Source organism: Jaculus jaculus, chromosome 12 (assembly GCF_020740685.1).
Source record: "Jaculus jaculus isolate mJacJac1 chromosome 12, mJacJac1.mat.Y.cur, whole genome shotgun sequence".
In the NCBI taxonomy this organism is placed as follows: domain Eukaryota; kingdom Metazoa; phylum Chordata; class Mammalia; order Rodentia; family Dipodidae; genus Jaculus; species Jaculus jaculus.
Genome location: NC_059113.1, coordinates 56,298,186 through 56,317,350, shown reverse-complemented (window position 1 = coordinate 56,317,350; position 19,165 = coordinate 56,298,186). Strand labels below are relative to the sequence as shown.

General features: G+C 43.5%; 1 protein-coding gene across 6 annotated transcripts in view; it reads left to right on the top strand.

The window, feature by feature from the left end:
* Tnrc6a (trinucleotide repeat containing adaptor 6A) overlaps nucleotides 1-19,165 on the top strand; it is a 255,169-nt gene that overhangs the window by 46,024 nt on the left and 189,980 nt on the right. For all 6 annotated transcript variants that reach the window (XM_045130540.1, XM_004670190.2, XM_045130536.1 and 3 more), the window contains exon 2: nucleotides 7,917-8,042. In XM_045130540.1, coding sequence (XP_044986475.1) covers nucleotides 7,963-8,042 — 80 coding nt within the window. In that variant the 5' untranslated portion in view covers nucleotides 7,917-7,962. The remainder of the gene's footprint in view (nucleotides 1-7,916; nucleotides 8,043-19,165) is intronic.

Here is a 19,165-nt window from a genome sequence, read left to right as displayed (position 1 = left end):
AGACTACATAGTGAATTATAGATCAGCCTGAGCTAAAGTGAAACCCTACCTTGGAAAAAAAAAATGAAGTGAAGTCCTTAGATTCCAGTTATACAAAATTAAAGCAATTTTGTGGAGTTTGGAGAAAAGGCCCAGGAGTTAAGGCACTTGCCTACAAAGCCTAATGACTCAGGTCTGATTCCCCAGTACCCACAGAAAGCCAGATGCACAAACTGGCACATGCATCTGGAGTTTATTTGCAGCAGCTGGAGGCCCTGGTGTGTCCATTCACTCTCTTTCTTTCTCTGCTTGCAACTTAAGGATGTTTGTTTTGGCTTAGTTTGAGGTTGCAATACATTTTTTTAAGTTTTATATATTTGTTTATTTATTTATTTATTTAAGAGAGAGAGAGAGAGAGAGAGAGAGAGAGAGAGAGAGAGAGAGAGGAAGAGGCAGATAGCGAGAATGGGTGCACCAGGACCTCTAGCTGCTGTAAATGAACTCCAGACACACCAACTTGTGCATCTGGCTTATGTGGTTCCTGAGTAATCAAGTCTGGGTCTTTTGGCTTTGCAGGCAGTGGCTTAACCACTACAAGATCACTCCAGCCTGAAAATTTAAAGTTTATGAAAATTGAAAAAGAAAAGATCCAAAATCTATCCCAGGGGCTGGGGAGATGTCTTAGTGGTGAAGGCGCTTGCCTGTGAAACCTAAGGATACACAAGGTGGTGCATGTGTTTGGAGTTTGTTTGCAATGGCTGGAGGTCCTGGTGTACCCATTCTCTCTCTATCTGCCTCTCTCCTTCTCTCTGCCTCTCCCTCTCTTTGAAATAAATAAATAATAATAAAAGTAAATAAATAAAACATTAAAAAAATCTATCCCTATCAGGAATATTGCTGTTATTCCTGTTAATATTGTGGGAAATCAAATGTGAACTCTTTGACTTCTGTGTCTTGAATTTTTATCTTATTTATTTATTTGAGAGACACACACATAGAGAGGCAGAAAGAGAGGAAGAGAGAGAGAGAATGGGCATGCCAGGGCCTCTAGTCACTGCAAACAAACTCCAGGTGCATGCACTATCTTGTGCATCTGGCTTACGTGGGTACTGGGGAATCAAACCTGGGTCCTTAGGCTTCCCAGGCAAGCACCTTAACAGCCCCGTATCTTGAGTTTTAACCAAGCCCTGGATGCTGCTTATGCTCTGATTCTTCAGATTCTAGTAGGGCCTGTTGGTGAAATTCACCAAGCTGAACATTTATTTAAATTTTTGTTTATTTTCTCTGAAACAGTCTGTACTGTAGGTCAGGCTGGCCTCAAATTTGCTGTGTAGCTGAGGATGACCTTGAACTTCTGATCCTGCTTTCACCTCCCTGAGCACTGAAAGCACAGGTATGCACCACCACACCTAGTTTTATGCAGTGCTGGAGATCAAAGCCAGAGCTTCATGCATGTAGACATGGCCTTTACCCACTGAACTACACCCAGCTACAAAACTGAATATACATAATATAGATACCTTCTATATAAACATTACATGCCTATATGTTTTTCTTAATTCAAAAATAGCTGTCAGGGCTGGAAAAATGGCTCAGTGGTTAAAGGCATCTGTTTTCAAAGCCTGCCAGCCCAGGTTCAATTCCCTAGTACCCACGTATAGACAGATAAGTGGTGCCAACATCTGGTATTCATTTGCAGTGGCAAAGGATCCTAGTGCATGTTTGCTTTCTCTCCCTCTCTCACTCTCAAAAAATTTAATTTTTATTTTAATTTTTATTTGAGAGAGAGAAAGAGGCAGATATAGAAAGAGAGAATGGATGCTCCAGGGCCTCCAGCCACTGCAAGTGAACTCCAGATGTGCATCCTGGGGAATCAAACCTGGATAGCTTGACTTTGCAGGTAAGCACTTTAACCGCTAAGCCATTCCTCCAGCCCCAAATAAATATTTTTAATTAGCATTTTAGGGATGGAAAGGATTTATTTTGGCTTAACTAAAATAATTGTATTTTAAAATATTTTATTTATTCATTTACAAGCAGAGAGATAGAAGAGAGACAGATAGAAAGAATGGGCACTCTAGTGTCTCTAGCCACTGCAAATGAATTCAAGATGCATGTACCATTTTTGCATCTGACTTTACATGCATACTGGGTAATTGAACTTGGGTTGTTAGGTTTTGTGGGTAAGTGCCTTAAGCACTGAGCAATCTCTCCAGCCTCAAAATAACTACTTTTAATTGATAAAATAACCTCTGAAATATTTTACTTTGTTTTGGTTTTTGTATCCTTACCACCTACTATGATACCTGTCACATTGCAGGTGTATGTGTGTGCGCGCACGTGTGTGTGTAGGTGAATGTTGAAGCAAATGAATCTCTGTAATCTCTTTTTTTCCCTACAATGCTGGAAGTTGAACCTAGGACCTTGCTTATGCTAGGCAATCATTGTGCTACAGAGCTACAGGCTAGCCTTTGGCTCTTGAGACATGGTCTTGTTATGTAGTTCAGGCTAACCTCAAACTGGTGATCCTCTTGCCTCCGACGCTGAAATCTGGGATTGCAGGCCTTAGCCACAACACCTGGGTAAGTCTGTATAATCTCTAAGTGGTGCTATATTTGGTCTCCTTTGAGCTGATCATCTTGGAAAAACTGAAGAAATTGCTATTTATAGTGTTATTCTCATTTTTAAGGGTCCTTTGTCTCTTCTCTGCCTATATGAAGGTAATAAACTCACTCAGCAGACATTCTATTGGTTTTATGATTTAGAATCTGTAAAGCAAGCAAAACAAGGACAGAAATTTTGTCTGCTGAATTTGGCAGCCTGTAGGATCTTGGTGGTGTTATTGGAAGCAGCCTTACCAGGCAGAGGCAGCACATGCCAAACTGCAGAGACTGGAGAATAGGAAAGGAATTACAGAGTGCTGGCCTGGTGCATCCCAGTAGAACAGTGCTTGCCTTACATGCACGAGGCACAAAGGCAACAAGAAACAAAACAAAACAAAACAAAAAAGAGACAGTAAATTCTGATAGATATTTTGAATATTTTCATTTCAAATGTTAAGAGAATATGTATTTTTTATTTGCTTGCTTTTTTTTTTTTTGCTTTAATTTTTTTTTATTTATTTGGGAGTGACAGAAAGAGAAAGAGGCAGGGAGAGAGAGAGAATGGGTGTGACAGGGCCTCCAGCCAGTGCAAACGAAATCCAGACGTGTGCGCCCCCTTGTGCATCTGGCTAACGTGGGTCCTGGGGAATCGAGCCTCGAACGGGGTCCTTAGGCTTCACAGGCAAGCGCTTAACTGTGAAACCATCTCTCCAGCCCTTGCTTTGTTTCTTGACAGAGTCTTATGTAACTGAGGTTGACCTTGGAATTTCTTTTTTTTTGGTGTGTGTGTATGTGTATGTAGCATATGCATGTATGTATGCTGAAATAAAAGCAGTCATGTGGAGGCTAGAGAAGGATGTCAGGTGTCCTCTATTGCTCTTCAGCCTTATTTCCCAGAGACAGAGTCTCTCACTGAACCTGGGGCTCCCTGATTTTAGGTTAGATTGGATGACCAGTGTGCCCTCACGATCCTCCTGTCTCTGCCCACTTCAGCACTGGGCTAACAGGCATACAAGACCAGGCCTGGCTTTTTATGTGGGTGTTGAGGATCAGACTCAGGTTCTCATGCTTCACAACATGTGATCTTACCCACTGAGCCATTTCCATAGCCCAACCTTGAACCTCTGACCCTCCTGCCTCCATCTCCCAAGTGCTGGGATTATAGGTGTGCACCACCATTCCCAGTTTAGGTGATGCCAGAGATTCATGCATGCTTGACAATCATTCTACCAACTGAACTACATCCCACTTCTATGCTCTCCCCCTCCACATTTTCAGTGTTCATATGAGCATTTATCATGAAAGATTACACAAATGAGTCTGTAATCTCTTTTTCCCTGTAGTGCTGGAGATTGAACCTAGGACCTTGCTTGTGCTAGGCAAGCACTCTGCTACTGAGCTATAGTAAAAAGACAAGAAAGAGCTGGGCATGGTGGCACACGCCTTTAATCCCAGCACTCAGGAGGCTGAGGCAGGAGGTTCACTGTGAGTTTGAGGCCACCCTGAGACTACATAGTGAATTTCAGGTCAGCCTGGGCTAGAGTGAGACCCTACCTTGAAATACCAAAACCTAAAAGACAAGAAAGGTTAGAGCATGTTTGCATGCTCAAGGAGGGAGCCAGAAGACTAGTTTCAGTCATTGATTTCTGTATTCAATCTTTTAGCAATTTATTTACTTACAAGCTGATTATTAAATACCAGTCATAGCAGTGTTTGGGTTTTATTTTTGTTTTGTTGTTTTTTTGAGAGAAGGCAGTCCAAGGTAGCCTGGAACTCAGACCTCTGGCTTCAGCCATCTCAGTGCTGAGCTTACAGGGAAGTGCCACCACACTGAGCTTCAGTCATTGTGACAGCAGTAACAAAGTGACCACACTGGACACAAGCTCTACTCGCATGCAGCGGACAGTCTAGAAGTCGCCTCACAGGCGAAAAGAATCACAGGGTAGAAAGTATTGGGTTCAGCTAAGTTCAAGGTGAAGAATTAAGACAGTCAGGCCGGGCGTGGTGACGCACGCCTTTAATCCCAGCACTCGGGAGGCAGAGGTAGGAGGATCGCCATGAGTTCAAGGCCACCCTGAGACGACAGAGTTAATTCCAGGTCAGCCTGGACCAGAGTGAGACCCTACCTCGAAAAACCAAAAAAAAAAAAAAAAAAAGAATTAAGACAGTCAAGCAAGAAATTTGAGCCAGTTATAGTGGTATGCAGTTCTCATGCAAGGACAGGGCTATGGTGGTTACACCTCTCATCCAAGGACGGGGCTATGGTGGTGTATACCTCTCACCCAAGAATTTGGTTATGGTGGCATACACCTCTCATCCAAGGACTGGGTTTTGGTGTTATACACATCTCACCCAATGATTAGGTTATGGTGGTTACACCTCTCATGCGAGGACTATGGTGGTTACACCTCTCATGCGAGGACTATGGTGGTTGCACCTCTCATGCGAGGACTATGGTGGTGTGCATCTCTCATGCGAGGACTGTGGTGGTGTGCACCTCTCATGCGAGGACTGTGGTGGTTACACCTCTCATGCGAGGACTATGGTGGTTACACCTCTCATGCGAGGACTATGGTGGTTACACCTCTCATGCGAGGACTGTGGTGGTTACACCTCTCATGCAAGGACTATGGTGGTTGCACCTCTCATGCGAGGACTGTGGTGGTGTGCATCTCTCATGCGAGGACTGTGGTGGTTACACCTCTCATGCGAGGACTGTGGTGGTTACACCTCTCATGCAAGGACTATGGTGGTTGCACCTCTCATGCGAGGACTATGGTGGTTACACCTCTCATGCGAGGACTATGGTGGTTACACCTCTCATGCGAGGACTATGGTGGTGTGCACCTCTCATGCGAGGACTGTGGTGGTTGCACCTCTCATGCGAGGACTGTGGTGGTTACACCTCTCATGCGAGGACTATGGTGGTTACACCTCTCATGCGAGGACTATGGTGGTTGCACCTCTCATGCGAGGACTGTGGTGGTGTGCATCTCTCATGCGAGGACTATGGTGGTTACACCTCTCATGCGAGGACTGTGGTGGTTACACCTCTCATGCGAGGACTGTGGTGGTTGCACCTCTCATGCGAGGACTGTGGTGGTTACACCTCTCATGCGAGGACTATGGTGGTTACACCTCTCATGCGAGGACTATGGTGGTGTGCACCTCTCATGCGAGGACTATGGTGGTTACACCTCTCATGCGAGGACTATGGTGGTGTGCACCTCTCATGCAAGGACTATGGTGGTTACACCTCTCATGTGAGGACTATGGTGGTGTGCACCTCTCATGCGAGGACTATGGTGGTTACACCTCTCATGCGAGGACTGTGGTGGTTACACCTCTCATGTGAGGACTATGGTGGTGTGCACCTCTCATGCAAGGACTATGGTGGTTACACCTCTCATGCGAGGACTATGGTGGTGTGCACCTCTCATGCGAGGACTATGGTGGTTACACCTCTCATGCGAGGACTGTGGTGGTTACACCTCTCATGCGAGGACTATGGTGGTGTGCAGCTCTCATGCGAGGACTATGGTGGTGTGCACCTCTCATGCGAGGACTATGGTGGTGTGCAGCTTTCATTCCAGGTCTGAGGAGGATGACTATTTTTTCCTCTGGTGCTGGGGATCACATCCAGGTAGGAAAGCACTGTAGCAATCATCCATTTTCCCCACCCAAGATTTTCTTTAAATATCAGTGTAAGTATGTACATTTATGTGAACCTGTAGTGTGGGAGGTTTGCCAAGACTAAAGCCCATGGAAGAACAGGAAGATCCATATTTCCAACCTCACTCTTATCCCACACTGTTTAAGTGATGTATTCTCCCTTCCTTTCCTCTCCACTCTCAATTCTGAAAATATAAAATGAAATTCTCAGTAAGTGTATATCTGTTGCAGTCAAAATACCAAGCTTGAAGATTATTTTCCTGGAGACTAAATCCAGGACTCTGTGCATGCTAGTAAAGCACTCTATCACTAAGCCGTAGTCCCACACTGAAGTTTGATTATTTAAAAATATACAAGCAAGGCTGGGGAGTTGGATCAGTGGATAAAGGCTTGCTTTCAAAGCCTTCAACCTGGACTAGATTCCCCAGAACCCATATAAAGCTAGATGCAAAAAATGGCACAAGCTGGTGTGGTGGTGCACGCCTTTAATCCCAGCACTTGGGAGGCAGAAGTAGGAGGATCGCTGTGAGTTCGATACCACCCTGAGACTACGTAGTGAATTCCAGGTCAGCTAGAGCAAGACTCTACCTCGAAAAACCAAAGGAAAAAAAAAGGCACAATTGTCTTGTATTCATTTCCAGCAGCAGGATACTCTGGCACACCCATACACACATATACAACTCAATAAAAATATTTTCAAAGTAAAGCATATAATTGAGCCTTGATGGCTCATGTCTATAATATCAGCATTTGGGAGACGGAGGCAGGAGGATTGCCTTGCATTCAAGGCCAGCCTGAGCTACAGAGTAAGGTCATGACTATACTAAGTTATGGAGTGAGACTCTGTCTCGAAAACAGTACACACACACACACACACACACACACACACACACACACACACACGTGCGTACAGTTTTCTCTGCTCTTTTCTTACATTCTTTTCTTAATTTAAATATTTTATTTTTATTTATTTGACAGAGAAAGAGGGAGAGAGAATGGGCATACCAGGGCCTCCAGCCACTGCAAATGAACTCCAAATATGTGCGCCCCCTTGTGCATCTGGATTATATGGGTCCTGGGGAAATCGAACCTGGGTCTTTTGGCTTTGTAGGCAAATGCCTTAACCTCTAAGCCATCCCTCCAGCCCTTTTTTTTTTTTCCTTTGGTTTTTCAGGGTAGGGTCTCACTCTAACCCAAGCTGACCTGGAATTCCCTATGTAATTTCAGGGTGGCCTCAAACTCATGGCAATCCTCCTACCTCTGCCACCTGAGTGCTGGGATTAAAGGCATGCACCACCACATCAAGCTTCTTTGCTTACATTCTTATAGGCTTTCTGTTTTCTTTTCAAGGCCAGTCTCATTCTAGCCTAGGCTGACCTGGAACTCACTCTGTAGCCCAGGCTGACCTCAAACTCTCAAACTCATGGAGAGCCTCCTACCTCAGCCACCTGAGTGCTGAGATTAAAGGTGTGAGCCACCATACCTGGCCTGATTCTGAAAGGTTTTCTTGAATAGAGAGGAAAATGATGAAATTGAGAGTTTGCATCTATCATTGGTGCATGGGTATGTGGGTCATAAGGAAAATATATATCACTGGCTGTGTTTAGAGGGAGAAACATTAAAAGTGGAGAAGTACTAATCTGCAATCCCTTCAATTTTCAGGTGTGGAAACTGAGGCCCAGAGAGGTGATGTGATTTGCCTAAAGCCATGCAACTAGTGGCGGAGCCAGGCCTGGAAGCCAGGTGTCCTGGTTCTCAAGACATCCCACTGCCTGAGGAATGGAACAGGTAGTATGCCTCACGCTGGGGGCTCTGGGTCGGTCTGTGCAGCCGGGAGCTGCCTGGGGTTCCACAGAGGAAAGCAAAGGAAGCAACCACTCAAAACCCTGACACGTGGAACGGGGCTACAATCACACAAGTCCCATGTCCCCTCAGCAGCGATCCCCCTCTGAAGGAGACTTTACCTCTGGCCATATACCATCTCCTTTTCCAAACAGCCTAGTGGTGAGTCATCTTTTAGCCACTCTGCTACCCAGACTCTCGCCAATGTCAGAAAAGCAAACAGTGGCCCCTTGCAGAGGATGCATGGAGGTAGTGTCAGAGTAAAAGGGAACCTGAGAGACCAATTTGGAGAGGAAGGGCTGAAAGGTGGAGTCAGCTAGATCACCACAACATACTTGGGTTAGAGGCTGCTAACACTGGTCAGCAGTGACCATGGAAAAGAGAGACTGGGGTGGTGGGGGAGGCGATGGAGTAATAGTTCAGCAGTTAAGGTGCTTGCCTACAAAGCCAAACAACCTAGGTTCAGTTCCCCAGTACCCACATAAAGGTACATGCACAAAGTGGTGCATGTGTCTTGAGTTTATTTGTGGTGGCTGAAGACCCTGGCATACCCATTATGTCTGTTTCTCTTCTCTCTATCTCTCTCTGCTTGCAAATAAATAGAATATTTTTAAAAGGATAAAAGTGATAGGAAGTGAAACTTGAATGAGTTTCCCATTGAATGATGGGAAGGAAGAGGTCCTGCCTTCATATATATATATATTTTGGTTTTTTTAATCTTATTTTATTTTTTCTCAATTTTTTAAAACATTTTTTATGATTATAAAAAATATCCCATGGAGGGCTGGAGAGATGGCTTAGCGGTTAAGCGCTTGCCTGTGAAGCCTAAGGACCCCGGTTCAAGGCTCGATTCCCCAGGACCCACGTTAGCCAGATGCACAAGGGGGCGCACGCATCTGGAGTTTGTTTGCAGTGGCTGGAGGCCCTGGCGCGCCCATTCTCTCTCTCACTCTCTATCTGCCTCTTTCTCTCTCTGTCTGTCACTGTCAAATAAATAAATTAAAAATAAACAAAAAAAATTTAAAAAAAGAAAAAAAAAGAAAGAAAAAATATCCCATGGTAATACCCTCTCTCCCCCCACTTTCCCCTTTGAAATTCCATTCTCCATCATATCCCCTCCCCATCTCAATAAGTCTCTCTTTTATATTGATGTCGTGATCTTTCCCTCCTCTTATGATGGTCTTGGGTAGGTAGTGTCAGGCACTATGAGGTCATGGATATCAAGGCCATTTTATGTCTGGAGGGAGCATGTTGTAAGGAGTCCAACCCTTCCTTTGGCTCTTACATTCTTTCCGCCACCTCTTCCGCATTAGACCCCGAGTCTTGGAAGGTGTGGTCGAGATGTTACTCGGTACTCTAGTCACTTCTTTCCAGCACATGATACCTTCTGAGTCATCCTAAGGTCAAGGCCATCTGAAAAGAGAAGATTCTCTACCCAAATTCATAGTAGCATTAACATAAGGGCATGAATATTAAAAGAAGTGCTTACTGGACAGTTTGATAAGCATAGTATATACACTTATCCAGACATCAGCATATGTTACACACCTAGAGATCATGACTACCCCTGTTTTAAGTTTTCAGTATCAGGGATGTATTCCCTCCCTTGGAGCGGGCTTCCAGTCCAATTGGAGAGCAGTTGGTTTTCACCATGACAGACATGCCACTATTGCACCTGTTGGCTCATTTGGCCTGGCTGGCCAATTATAAGGCTTGCAGTGTCCACTGTTGAGTATCTTCACTGGTGGTATCTCTTTCTGCCATTGAACTGCATGTAGAATGGCTTCTTCCAGCTTTCTGTCAGCTGGTCTACATAGAAGAGGTTATCAGCTCAGTTCCAACAGGGTTTCTCAATGGCCTTGCAGCCCAAGTATGTGGAGTCTTCAGCAATAGGGTCTTACCATTGATTCCTGGTGGGAAACCAAGGGCCTCGGCAATGGCCTATAATGTTTTGGGGGCATCAGGGACCTCCCTGGCCAACAACTCACTGGAAGGTATCCCATCCGTGGCACTGAAAATTTTCTGGCAACAATCTATGGCTCCTGAGTGTTCCATTGTCCAAAATCAGAGGATTCCATATGATTTATTTATATCCTTTTAGATTTTGATTCGCCCTCCCTCCACCTTTCCTTTACTCAACCTTCTCCCCTGACCTCACTTTGGGCCTTTTTATCCCCTGTTAATCTATTTTTTTCTACTTACATATATACAATAACAACCTATTAAGTACCCTCCTCCCTTCCTTTTTCTTCCCTTTGTATCTCTTTTTTAGCTTACTTGCTGCTTATATGGGGAGTTTCTTTTCTTTTTGTTTTGTTTTTCGAGGTAGGGACTCACTCTAGCCTAGGCTCGCCTGGAATTCACTCAGTAGTCTCAGGATAGCCTCGAACTCATGGTGATCCTCCTACCTCTGCCTCCCAAGTGCTGGGATTAAAGGCATGTGCCACCACACCTGGCTCATATGGTGAGTTTCTGAAGCCAAGTATGGATAAGATGACATCACCTAGACTATGATGATGTAAGCTACACTTGTATATCATAATGATTAATGTGTGCTGCTCTGAAGAGACAGAATCTTCATCTGGTTTTTTTTCTGTTGTTGTTTGTTTTACATTCAATGATTATTGAGCACCTCCTATGTGACAGACCGTTCTGGGCATGTGGAGTACATGAAGCCAACTAAACATACATGCTTGTCCTTCTAGAATTTGATCAGGGCCATGTGGCCAGAGAAGCAGTCTCTTAATAAAAAAAAAAAAAATCAATGGGTATCTTAGGATAGACTAAATTGAAGTTATATTAATCAAAATAAAGGCTGGGTCCCTTGGAGAAAGAGTTTTCCAGGAGCAAACTGAGATGACAGAATGATTTCCCAGGGGGTCTGGGAGCCTAAACTGTTGTCTATGATCATAGTCTCCTGACAGAGCAGACACCTGGGCACAGATTACCTTAAAGGCTGACAAAACAATGATTAAAGGAAGATGGTAAGCACATAGTCAGATGCCAGGGGACCAAGCAGTTTTGTTCCTGGAGTGGGAAACAAGCTATGGAAATGTGATTGCCTCACAGGGGCAACAGACATTGGGGCAGGAAGCAGAGCAAGTGGTCACTGGGCTGAGAGTTCAGCTTTGGAGGAGAACGTTCCATCTAGTGCAAGGCTTTGGGACAAAGATCAGGTACTGATGGGAAAAGGGGGAAATGACCTTGGAAAGAGGTCAGAAGGCAAGTACTTGGTGGCAAGAGCCCAGTCATAAACTTATATTTTTGGTCAAACTTCAAAATAGAGAGACAGAGCACCTAAGCTTAAATCTGTCAACTGGGTATAGAATGTGTGCTATTCCTGGAGCCCTGCGACTCTGGCGACAGATGGAGAATGACAAGGGAATGCCCATCTTCCTGCACGCCTGAGGTGGAAGCAAGGAGGGAGGAGGTTACGCCTGTTGCTCCTTTCCTTTTGTTGGTCTCCAGAAATACCCACTGGTCCTTTTGGAGTTGCCATGACAACAGTGGCTCCAGGGAGTCTGTTTTCATTAATGAATCCAGGTATTCATTCCCAGACTTAAGGGATGGTTAGCACTGCTCATCAGACCAGGCAGAATCTTAGCCTATGTCTTGATCTGTGGGTCTGCACATGCCTGTACCACGTGCACTGCCATTGGTTCTCAGTTCCAGCTTCACTGGAGATCATTCTCCACTCCATACTCTTTCTTTTATTTTATTATGTATGGGTAAATTTGTGCTCTTTTTATTTTATTTTTTACTCCACTTTCCATCATATCCCTTCCTCTTCTCAATCAGTCTCTGTTTTCTTGATGTTATCATCTTTTCCTCCTATTATTATGGTCTTGTCCACACTTTCTTTTTTCACCTTTCTGGATTCCAGCATTTGTTACTTTTTATTCTGTGTAGAGGCTTACCTGTCCCATCAGTCTTCAGACTTGGCAGCATTTTCCTGGGTCCACATCATCTCTATCTACCTGTAGCCACACTTTTGTGATGAAGAGACTGCCTGATTCCCTACTGTCCATTCCAAGGGGGAGGGAGGATTAAAAAGTCTGCTCCACACAGAAACACTGGCATGATATTCAATTTGTCTTTGCTCCACAATCACAGTCCCAGGGGTCAGAATCTAATTGCTCAGGCTCACAGCCAGTTCGTTAGATCTGGCCAGATCCTCCAGTTTTCCTAGTGGGAGTAGAGAGAGGAGCCAGGTGCCTCACAGTGCACATTTGTTGGATCTAATCTCAGGGGATAGTTCTTCCAGAGGAAGAATTGGTACTAACAAGAAGGGAAGTAATTCTAGCTCTGCTTCATGCAATAGGGTAAAAGCATAAGCCACATATATCATTTTATTTATTTAGTTAGTTGTGCTTTGAGCATGCTAAGCAGATGCTTTACCACTGAGCCCAATTCAGCTCCATACATGCAATTGTTCTTGAAAAGGTAGAAACAGATAAAATTAATTCAACATATTTATAATAACATCTCTAAAATATCATCATCTTAACCTATAAATATAAAATATAAATTTAAAAATCACTGATGAGGTGTGTCACTTTTTTTTTCAAGGTAGGGTCTTAATATAGCCCAGGCTGACCTGGAATTCACTGTTCAGATTCAGTGTATCCTCAAACTCACAGTGATCCTCCTGCTTCTGCCAATCTCTGCTGGGATTAAAGGCATGCACCACCATGTCTGGCCAATATCTACTTTTTTGTTTGTTTGTTTTTGTTTTTGTTTTCCAAGATAGAGTTTTGCTATAGTCCAAGCTGACCTGGAATTCATTATGTAGTCTCAGGATGGCTTCAAACTCACAGCACTTCTTCTACCTCTGCCTCCCAAGTGCTGAGATTAAAGGCATGCACCACCACACCTGGCACAAAATATATCTTTTTAACTATTTTAAGTATGTAGTCTGTGGCATCAAATTCATCCATTGTTGTGCAACTGATGCCTCATCTATCCCCAGAGCTTTAAAACATTTTATCCCAGGGGCTGCAGAGATGGCTCAGCGGTTAAAGGCACTTGGTTGCTAAGTCTGATGGCTTGGATTTGATTCTCCAGTACCCGCATAAAGACAGATGTACAAACTGATGCATACATCTGGAATTCTTTTGCAATGGCAAGAGGTCCTAGTAAGCCCCTATTACATACACTCTATCTCACAAATAAATAAATAAATAAAATTTAATTAGGACCAAATATTACCATTTTGGCTAATTATAATTTGACTTGGATTCTTACATGTGTCTGTGTACACACACAATAGTTAATGGAAAGATGCTGCAATAAACTGTTTTAGTTGTTAAAACTTTGTTTAAAAAGCCTGGATGGTGGCACTTGCCTTTAATCCCAGCACTTGAGAGACTGAGGTAGTAGGATCGCTGTTAGAAGCCAACCTAAGGCTAAAGAGCGAGTTTCAGGTCAGCCTGGAATAGAGTGAGATCCTGCCTCAAAAGAAACAAAAACAAAGACAAATAAAAATCCACAAGAGGGACTGGACAGATGGCTTAGCAGGTAAGGAATTTGCCTGTGAAGTCAAAGGACCTAGGTTCAATTCCCCAGGACCCATGAAAACCAGATGCACAAGGGACACAAGAATCTGGAGTTCGTTTTCAGTGGCTGGAGGCCCTAGTGTGCCCATTCTCTGTGTGTGTCTCTCTCTTCTATCTCTTTCTTTCTCTCTAATTGCAAATAAATAAATGTTTAAATCCACAAGAGGGGCTGAAGAGATGCCTTAGTAGTTAAAGATGTTTGCTAGCAAAGCCTGAAGTCCAGGTTCAATTCCTCAGTACTCACATAAATCCAGATGCACAATGTGGCGCATGCATCAGGAATCCTTTTGCAATGACAAGAGGACCTGGTGGGCCCATTCTCTCTCACCCACTCTCCCTCTCACAAATAAATAAATAAAGATTTTTTTTAAAAAATTACAAGAGGACTAGAAAGATGGTTAAGCAGTTAAGTCATTTGCCTGCAAAGCCTAATGACCTGAGTTTGATTCCCCAATACCCACATAAAGCCAGATGCATAAAGTGGTACATGTATCTGGAGTTTGTTTACAGTGGCTAGAGGCCCTGGTGTGCCCATTCTTCCTACCTCTCTCTTTCTCTCTCTCTCTGCTTGCAAATAAATACAATAAAAGAAAAAATCCACAAGAAAGTTAACAATGTTCAATTAAGCCACCAGTTTTCCAATAGAATAAAAGAATATATCAGAGATAAGTTAATTCAAAATTTAGGAAACAGTAATTTTTAACTAAATCATGCCACAAAATACTGCCTAGTTGAAAGTTGAGTGTATTTAGTTTTAAACATCTTTCAGGTTTATCAAAAAACATTGTCAGGGGGCTGGAGAGATGGCTTAGCGGTTAAGCACTTGCCTGTGAAGCCTAAGGACCCCAGTCCGAGGTTCAGTTCCCCAGGTCCCACATTAGCCAGATGCACAAGGGGGCGCACGCGTCTGGAGTTCATTTGCAGAGGCTGGAAGCCCTGGCGCGCCCATTCTCTCTCTCTCCCTCTATCTGCCTTTCTCTCTGTGTCTGTCTCTCTCAAATAAATAAATAAATAAAAATTTTAAAAAAAAAAAACATTGTCAGGGCTGGAGAGATGGCTTAGTGGTTAGGCGCTTGCCTGTGAAGCCTAAGGACCCCAGTTCGAGGCTCAATTCCCCAGGACCCACATTAGCCAGATGCACAAGGGGATGCACGTATATGGAGTTTGTTTGCAGTAGCTGGAAGTCCTGGCACTCCCATTCTTTCTCTCTCTCTCTTTCTCTCTTTCTTTGTCTGTCACTCTCAAATAAATAAATAATAAACAAAAATTTTTTTAAAAAAAAACATTATCAATGCACAATTGTGGTATTTTTTCTGAATCTTTTACATTTGACATGAAGAGTTTTCAGTCAGATATGAACATTTTGTTTCTATCATGCCAGATGGCATTCCAAAAATGTGGATTTATTGGAATCTCAACACAAGAGACTGATGTTTCACTTTGCATCATCCCACCGTATGATAGATACTGAAAATATTTATGCTGCTTACAGAAGCACCCATGGAATGTGTCATGGATACAGTGGCTAAAACAGTTTGATGTATATGTATAAATGCTATGAATCACCACCAGTGTGTGGAACCTTTGAAAGGAGTACAAGGCAGTGTAATAAATATGAAGCTTTTTGGTCTTTGCCAATGTTCATTGGCTGAATTGTGCAAGAATTTTACAGAGACTTACTGGACTGTCAATTGAAACTCAGGATTTTCTTGGGACAAAAGCAATGCTTGCCAAGCACATAATAATAAAAGATACATTTTATGCTACAGATACTTTGCCACAACAATGACAACAAAATCCTTAAATTAGTTTGCTAAAATCAGAGTGAAATGGTGAACAAATAGATTTTAAACAAAGGATGGGGGATGGCTTAGCAGTTATGGGCACATTCTTGCAAAGCCTGCCAGCCCAGGTTCAATTCCCCAGCACCTACATAAAGCCTGATGCACAAAGAGGGTCATTAAAAAAAATGCCAAAAAATTCATATGTTCTTCAAATACATAGAACATATATAAGCACAGTAATGGATGATGGCAGATGCAAAACTAAATGATTCCAAAGGCAGAAATTACAAAAGTCACATTACAATTATGAATAAATAATCTCAAGTTAATTTAAACATTCAAAATATTTAGAATTCTTAAAAAAATCATCCAAGTGCAATCATAGTGGTACTCACCTGCAATTCCAGCACCCAGGAGTCTGAGGCAGGAGGATCTCAAGTTCAAGGCCATCCAAAGATACATAGTGAGACCCCCCCCAAAAAAATATATATATATAAACCGAATAAAAGGATCTATTTCTTTGTGGCAATCCATATACAAATAATAATAATAATGAACATCTACCTTTCAAAACTGATGAGGTGCAGCCAACCCAGTAATCAGAAACAACATCATAAACTCAAATGTGTTTTATTCTGAAAGAATGGAAAGAAATTTCTCATTCACTATGAAAACCGAATGTCCTAAACTTGCAGGTAAACAGAATAAATCATAGGGAAAAGCAGATGTTCCTGAAAAACGCAGATGAAAGAAAACCATAATCTAGCTGAATGTGGTGGCACATGCCTTTAATCCCAGTATTTGGGAGGCAGAGGTAGGAGGATCACTATGACTTTAAGTCTGGAGGATCACTATGAATGCAAGGTCAGCTTGAGCCTACATAGTGAATTCCAGGTCAGCCTGGGCTACAGTAAGGCCCTACCTTGAACCCCACCCCACCAAAAAAAGTGAAAACCATGACCTAGCCAGGCATAGAAAGTTCTCTTGAGTTCAAGGCTAGCCTGGGGCTACGGAATGAGTTCCAGATCAGCTTGGGCTTGCATGAGACCCTACCTCAAAAACAACAACCAAAAGAAAGAAGCCCATGGGCTGGAGGGATGGTTTAGCGGCTAAGGCATTTGCCTGCAAAGCCAAAGGATCCAGGTGCGATTTCCTAGGACCCATGTTAGTCAGATGCACAAGGTGGTGCACATGTCTGGAGTTCATTTGCAGTGGCTAGAGGCCCTGGTGTGCCCATTCTCTCTCTCTCTCTCCCCCTTTCTCTCTGTCAAATAAATAAATAAGTAAATAAAAATATTTCCAGAGTTGGGAAGGCAGCTTAGTTGGTAAAATGCTTGCCTAGCAAAGATTGAACTAATCCCACAACAAGATAAAATATTAAGGTATAGCGGGGCATGTTGGCACACACCTTTTAATCCCAGCACTTGGGAGGCAGATGCAGGAAGATGTCTGTGAGTTCAAAGCCACCCTGAAACTACATAGTGAATTTCAGCCAGCCTGAGCTAGAGTGAGGCACTACCTCAAAAAAACAAACACGCAGTTAAGATGGCGGCATAGGTGCCACGCCAAAGCAGCCTAGGAGGGAAAAAGACCAAAAAAACTCAGCAAAATACACACTTTTACTAAAAAGTGAGGTGTATAGGAAATTGAAGCAGCAGCGGAGAAGTAGAAGAGTTCCAGAGCATCCAGAGCCTGCACAGGCGGGAAAAGCGGCTCCAGCATCTCGGCCAACCGCCGCAGCCGCGGTGCACCAGAAAGCCACCAGGCTCGGCTCGAGCCGCAGGAAAAGCCAGGTGCGGGATTTTCCCCTCACACCGCGCTCTCCGCAACTCGGGAAACGTGAAGGGAGAGCGGCAGCGAGCAGCGGAGGAGCAGACCACGAGGTAGAAGAACACGGGGAGCAACGAGAGAACCAGAGCAGCTGCAGCTCCCTCCCCTCCCCCACCGCCTGAGCCCAGCTCCAGCGAACAGAGCAGCGGCCCGGGACATGGCCACGCCAACTTGGGCTGACAGCGGGACCCAAGCAGGAGCAGAGTTCGGGAGCAACATCAGCGGCTCCAGCACTGGTAACAGTGGCCCCAGCAGCAGCAGACCCAGGAGTGGCAGCAGCGGCAGACTCGGCAGCAGCAGCTTCAGGGGGAGCAGCGGCAGTGGACACAAAAGCAACAGCTTCAGCAGCAGTGGTGGCTCCAGCAGTGGCAGCTACAGCAGCAGCAGAGGCAGCAGCAGCGGCTCGGTTTGCCCCGCAGGAAAAGCAAGTAACCAGCTCCAGAAATCAGAACAGCAGCCCGACCACCCAGGCAGCAACTTGACTGAGACCAAAATCACCCAAGGTAACTGGGATTGCACCAGGGAAGGGTCTCACTTGGTCGCGAGCTGACTTGGATCACTCAACAGACCAGAAATCTTAACCTCTTTGTTGATAGAGGAACTGGTCGTTATAATAACTACTCTTGCATACATACTCGGGGCTGTTTTTGATTGAATGTGTACAGTGTTTAGTTAAATTTTAGAATCTACCTGTATTTTATTCCACTCAGCCTGCTTGAATACTCCTATAGCAGGGAAACTAAACCCCTAAGAACATCTATGTAGATACTCTGAGAGTCTTAAGAGCCACACCTAACACCTTAAGGTCCTACCCTGAAAATATATTACATCAAATCAATTGATACAGCTAAGAATACACAGCTAGCTAGAAAATCCAAGCATTAACTTAATCCAAGATGCAAAAATATATACATTATAACACAAGAAACACTAAAAAGCAAGACAATATAAATCCACCTAAAAGTATTATTGCATCAGAAATGTCCTCCAGTGAGAAAGAGTTAGAGGAAATGCCTGAGAAACAGTTCAAAAGAATGATTATAAATATGTTCAAAGAGGTCAAAGAACACATCAAAACAATCAAAGAGGAAATCAAAGGAATCAAAGAACATGCAGGACACCAATTTAATGAAATAAAGAAGGCAATACAAGACATACATAAGGAAATAGAAATAATAAAGAAAAACCAGTCAGAATTACTAGCAATGAAGAACACAGTTAATGAAATAAAAAACTCTGTAGAAAATCTCACCAGTAGGATGGATGAGGGAGAAGACAGAATATCTAAGCTAGAAGACCAGGTGGCAGACCTAATGCAGTCCAACAAAGAGAAAGACAAACTTATAGAAAAGTATGAGTGGGAATTTCAAGATATTCGGGACACTATGAAAAGATCCAATATAAGAATTCAGGGCATAGTAGAAGGAGAAGAACTCTACTCCGGAGGCATAGTAGGCGTCTTCAACAAAATCATAGAAGAAAATTTCCCCCAAATTGGGAAAGAGGTGCCAATGCAGATACAGGAAGCCTTCAGAACCCCATCCAGACAAAACCCAGAAAGAACCTCTCCTCGCCATATTATAATCAAACTTCCAAACACACACACCAAAGAAAAAATATTGAAAGCAGTTAGAGAGAAAAATCAAGTTACCTACAAAAGCAAGCCCATCAGGATTACAGCAGATTATTCAACACAAACTTTTAAAGCCAGAAGGGCTTGGAGTGATATATTCCAAGTTCTGAAAGATAACAACTGTCAACCAAGGTTACTTTATCCTGCAAAGTTATCCATTCAAATAGATGGAGAAATAAGGACATTCCATGACAACAGCAGGTTAAAGGAGTATTTGAAGACAAAACCAGCTGTACAGAAAATACTTGATAGAATCCTCCATGCTGA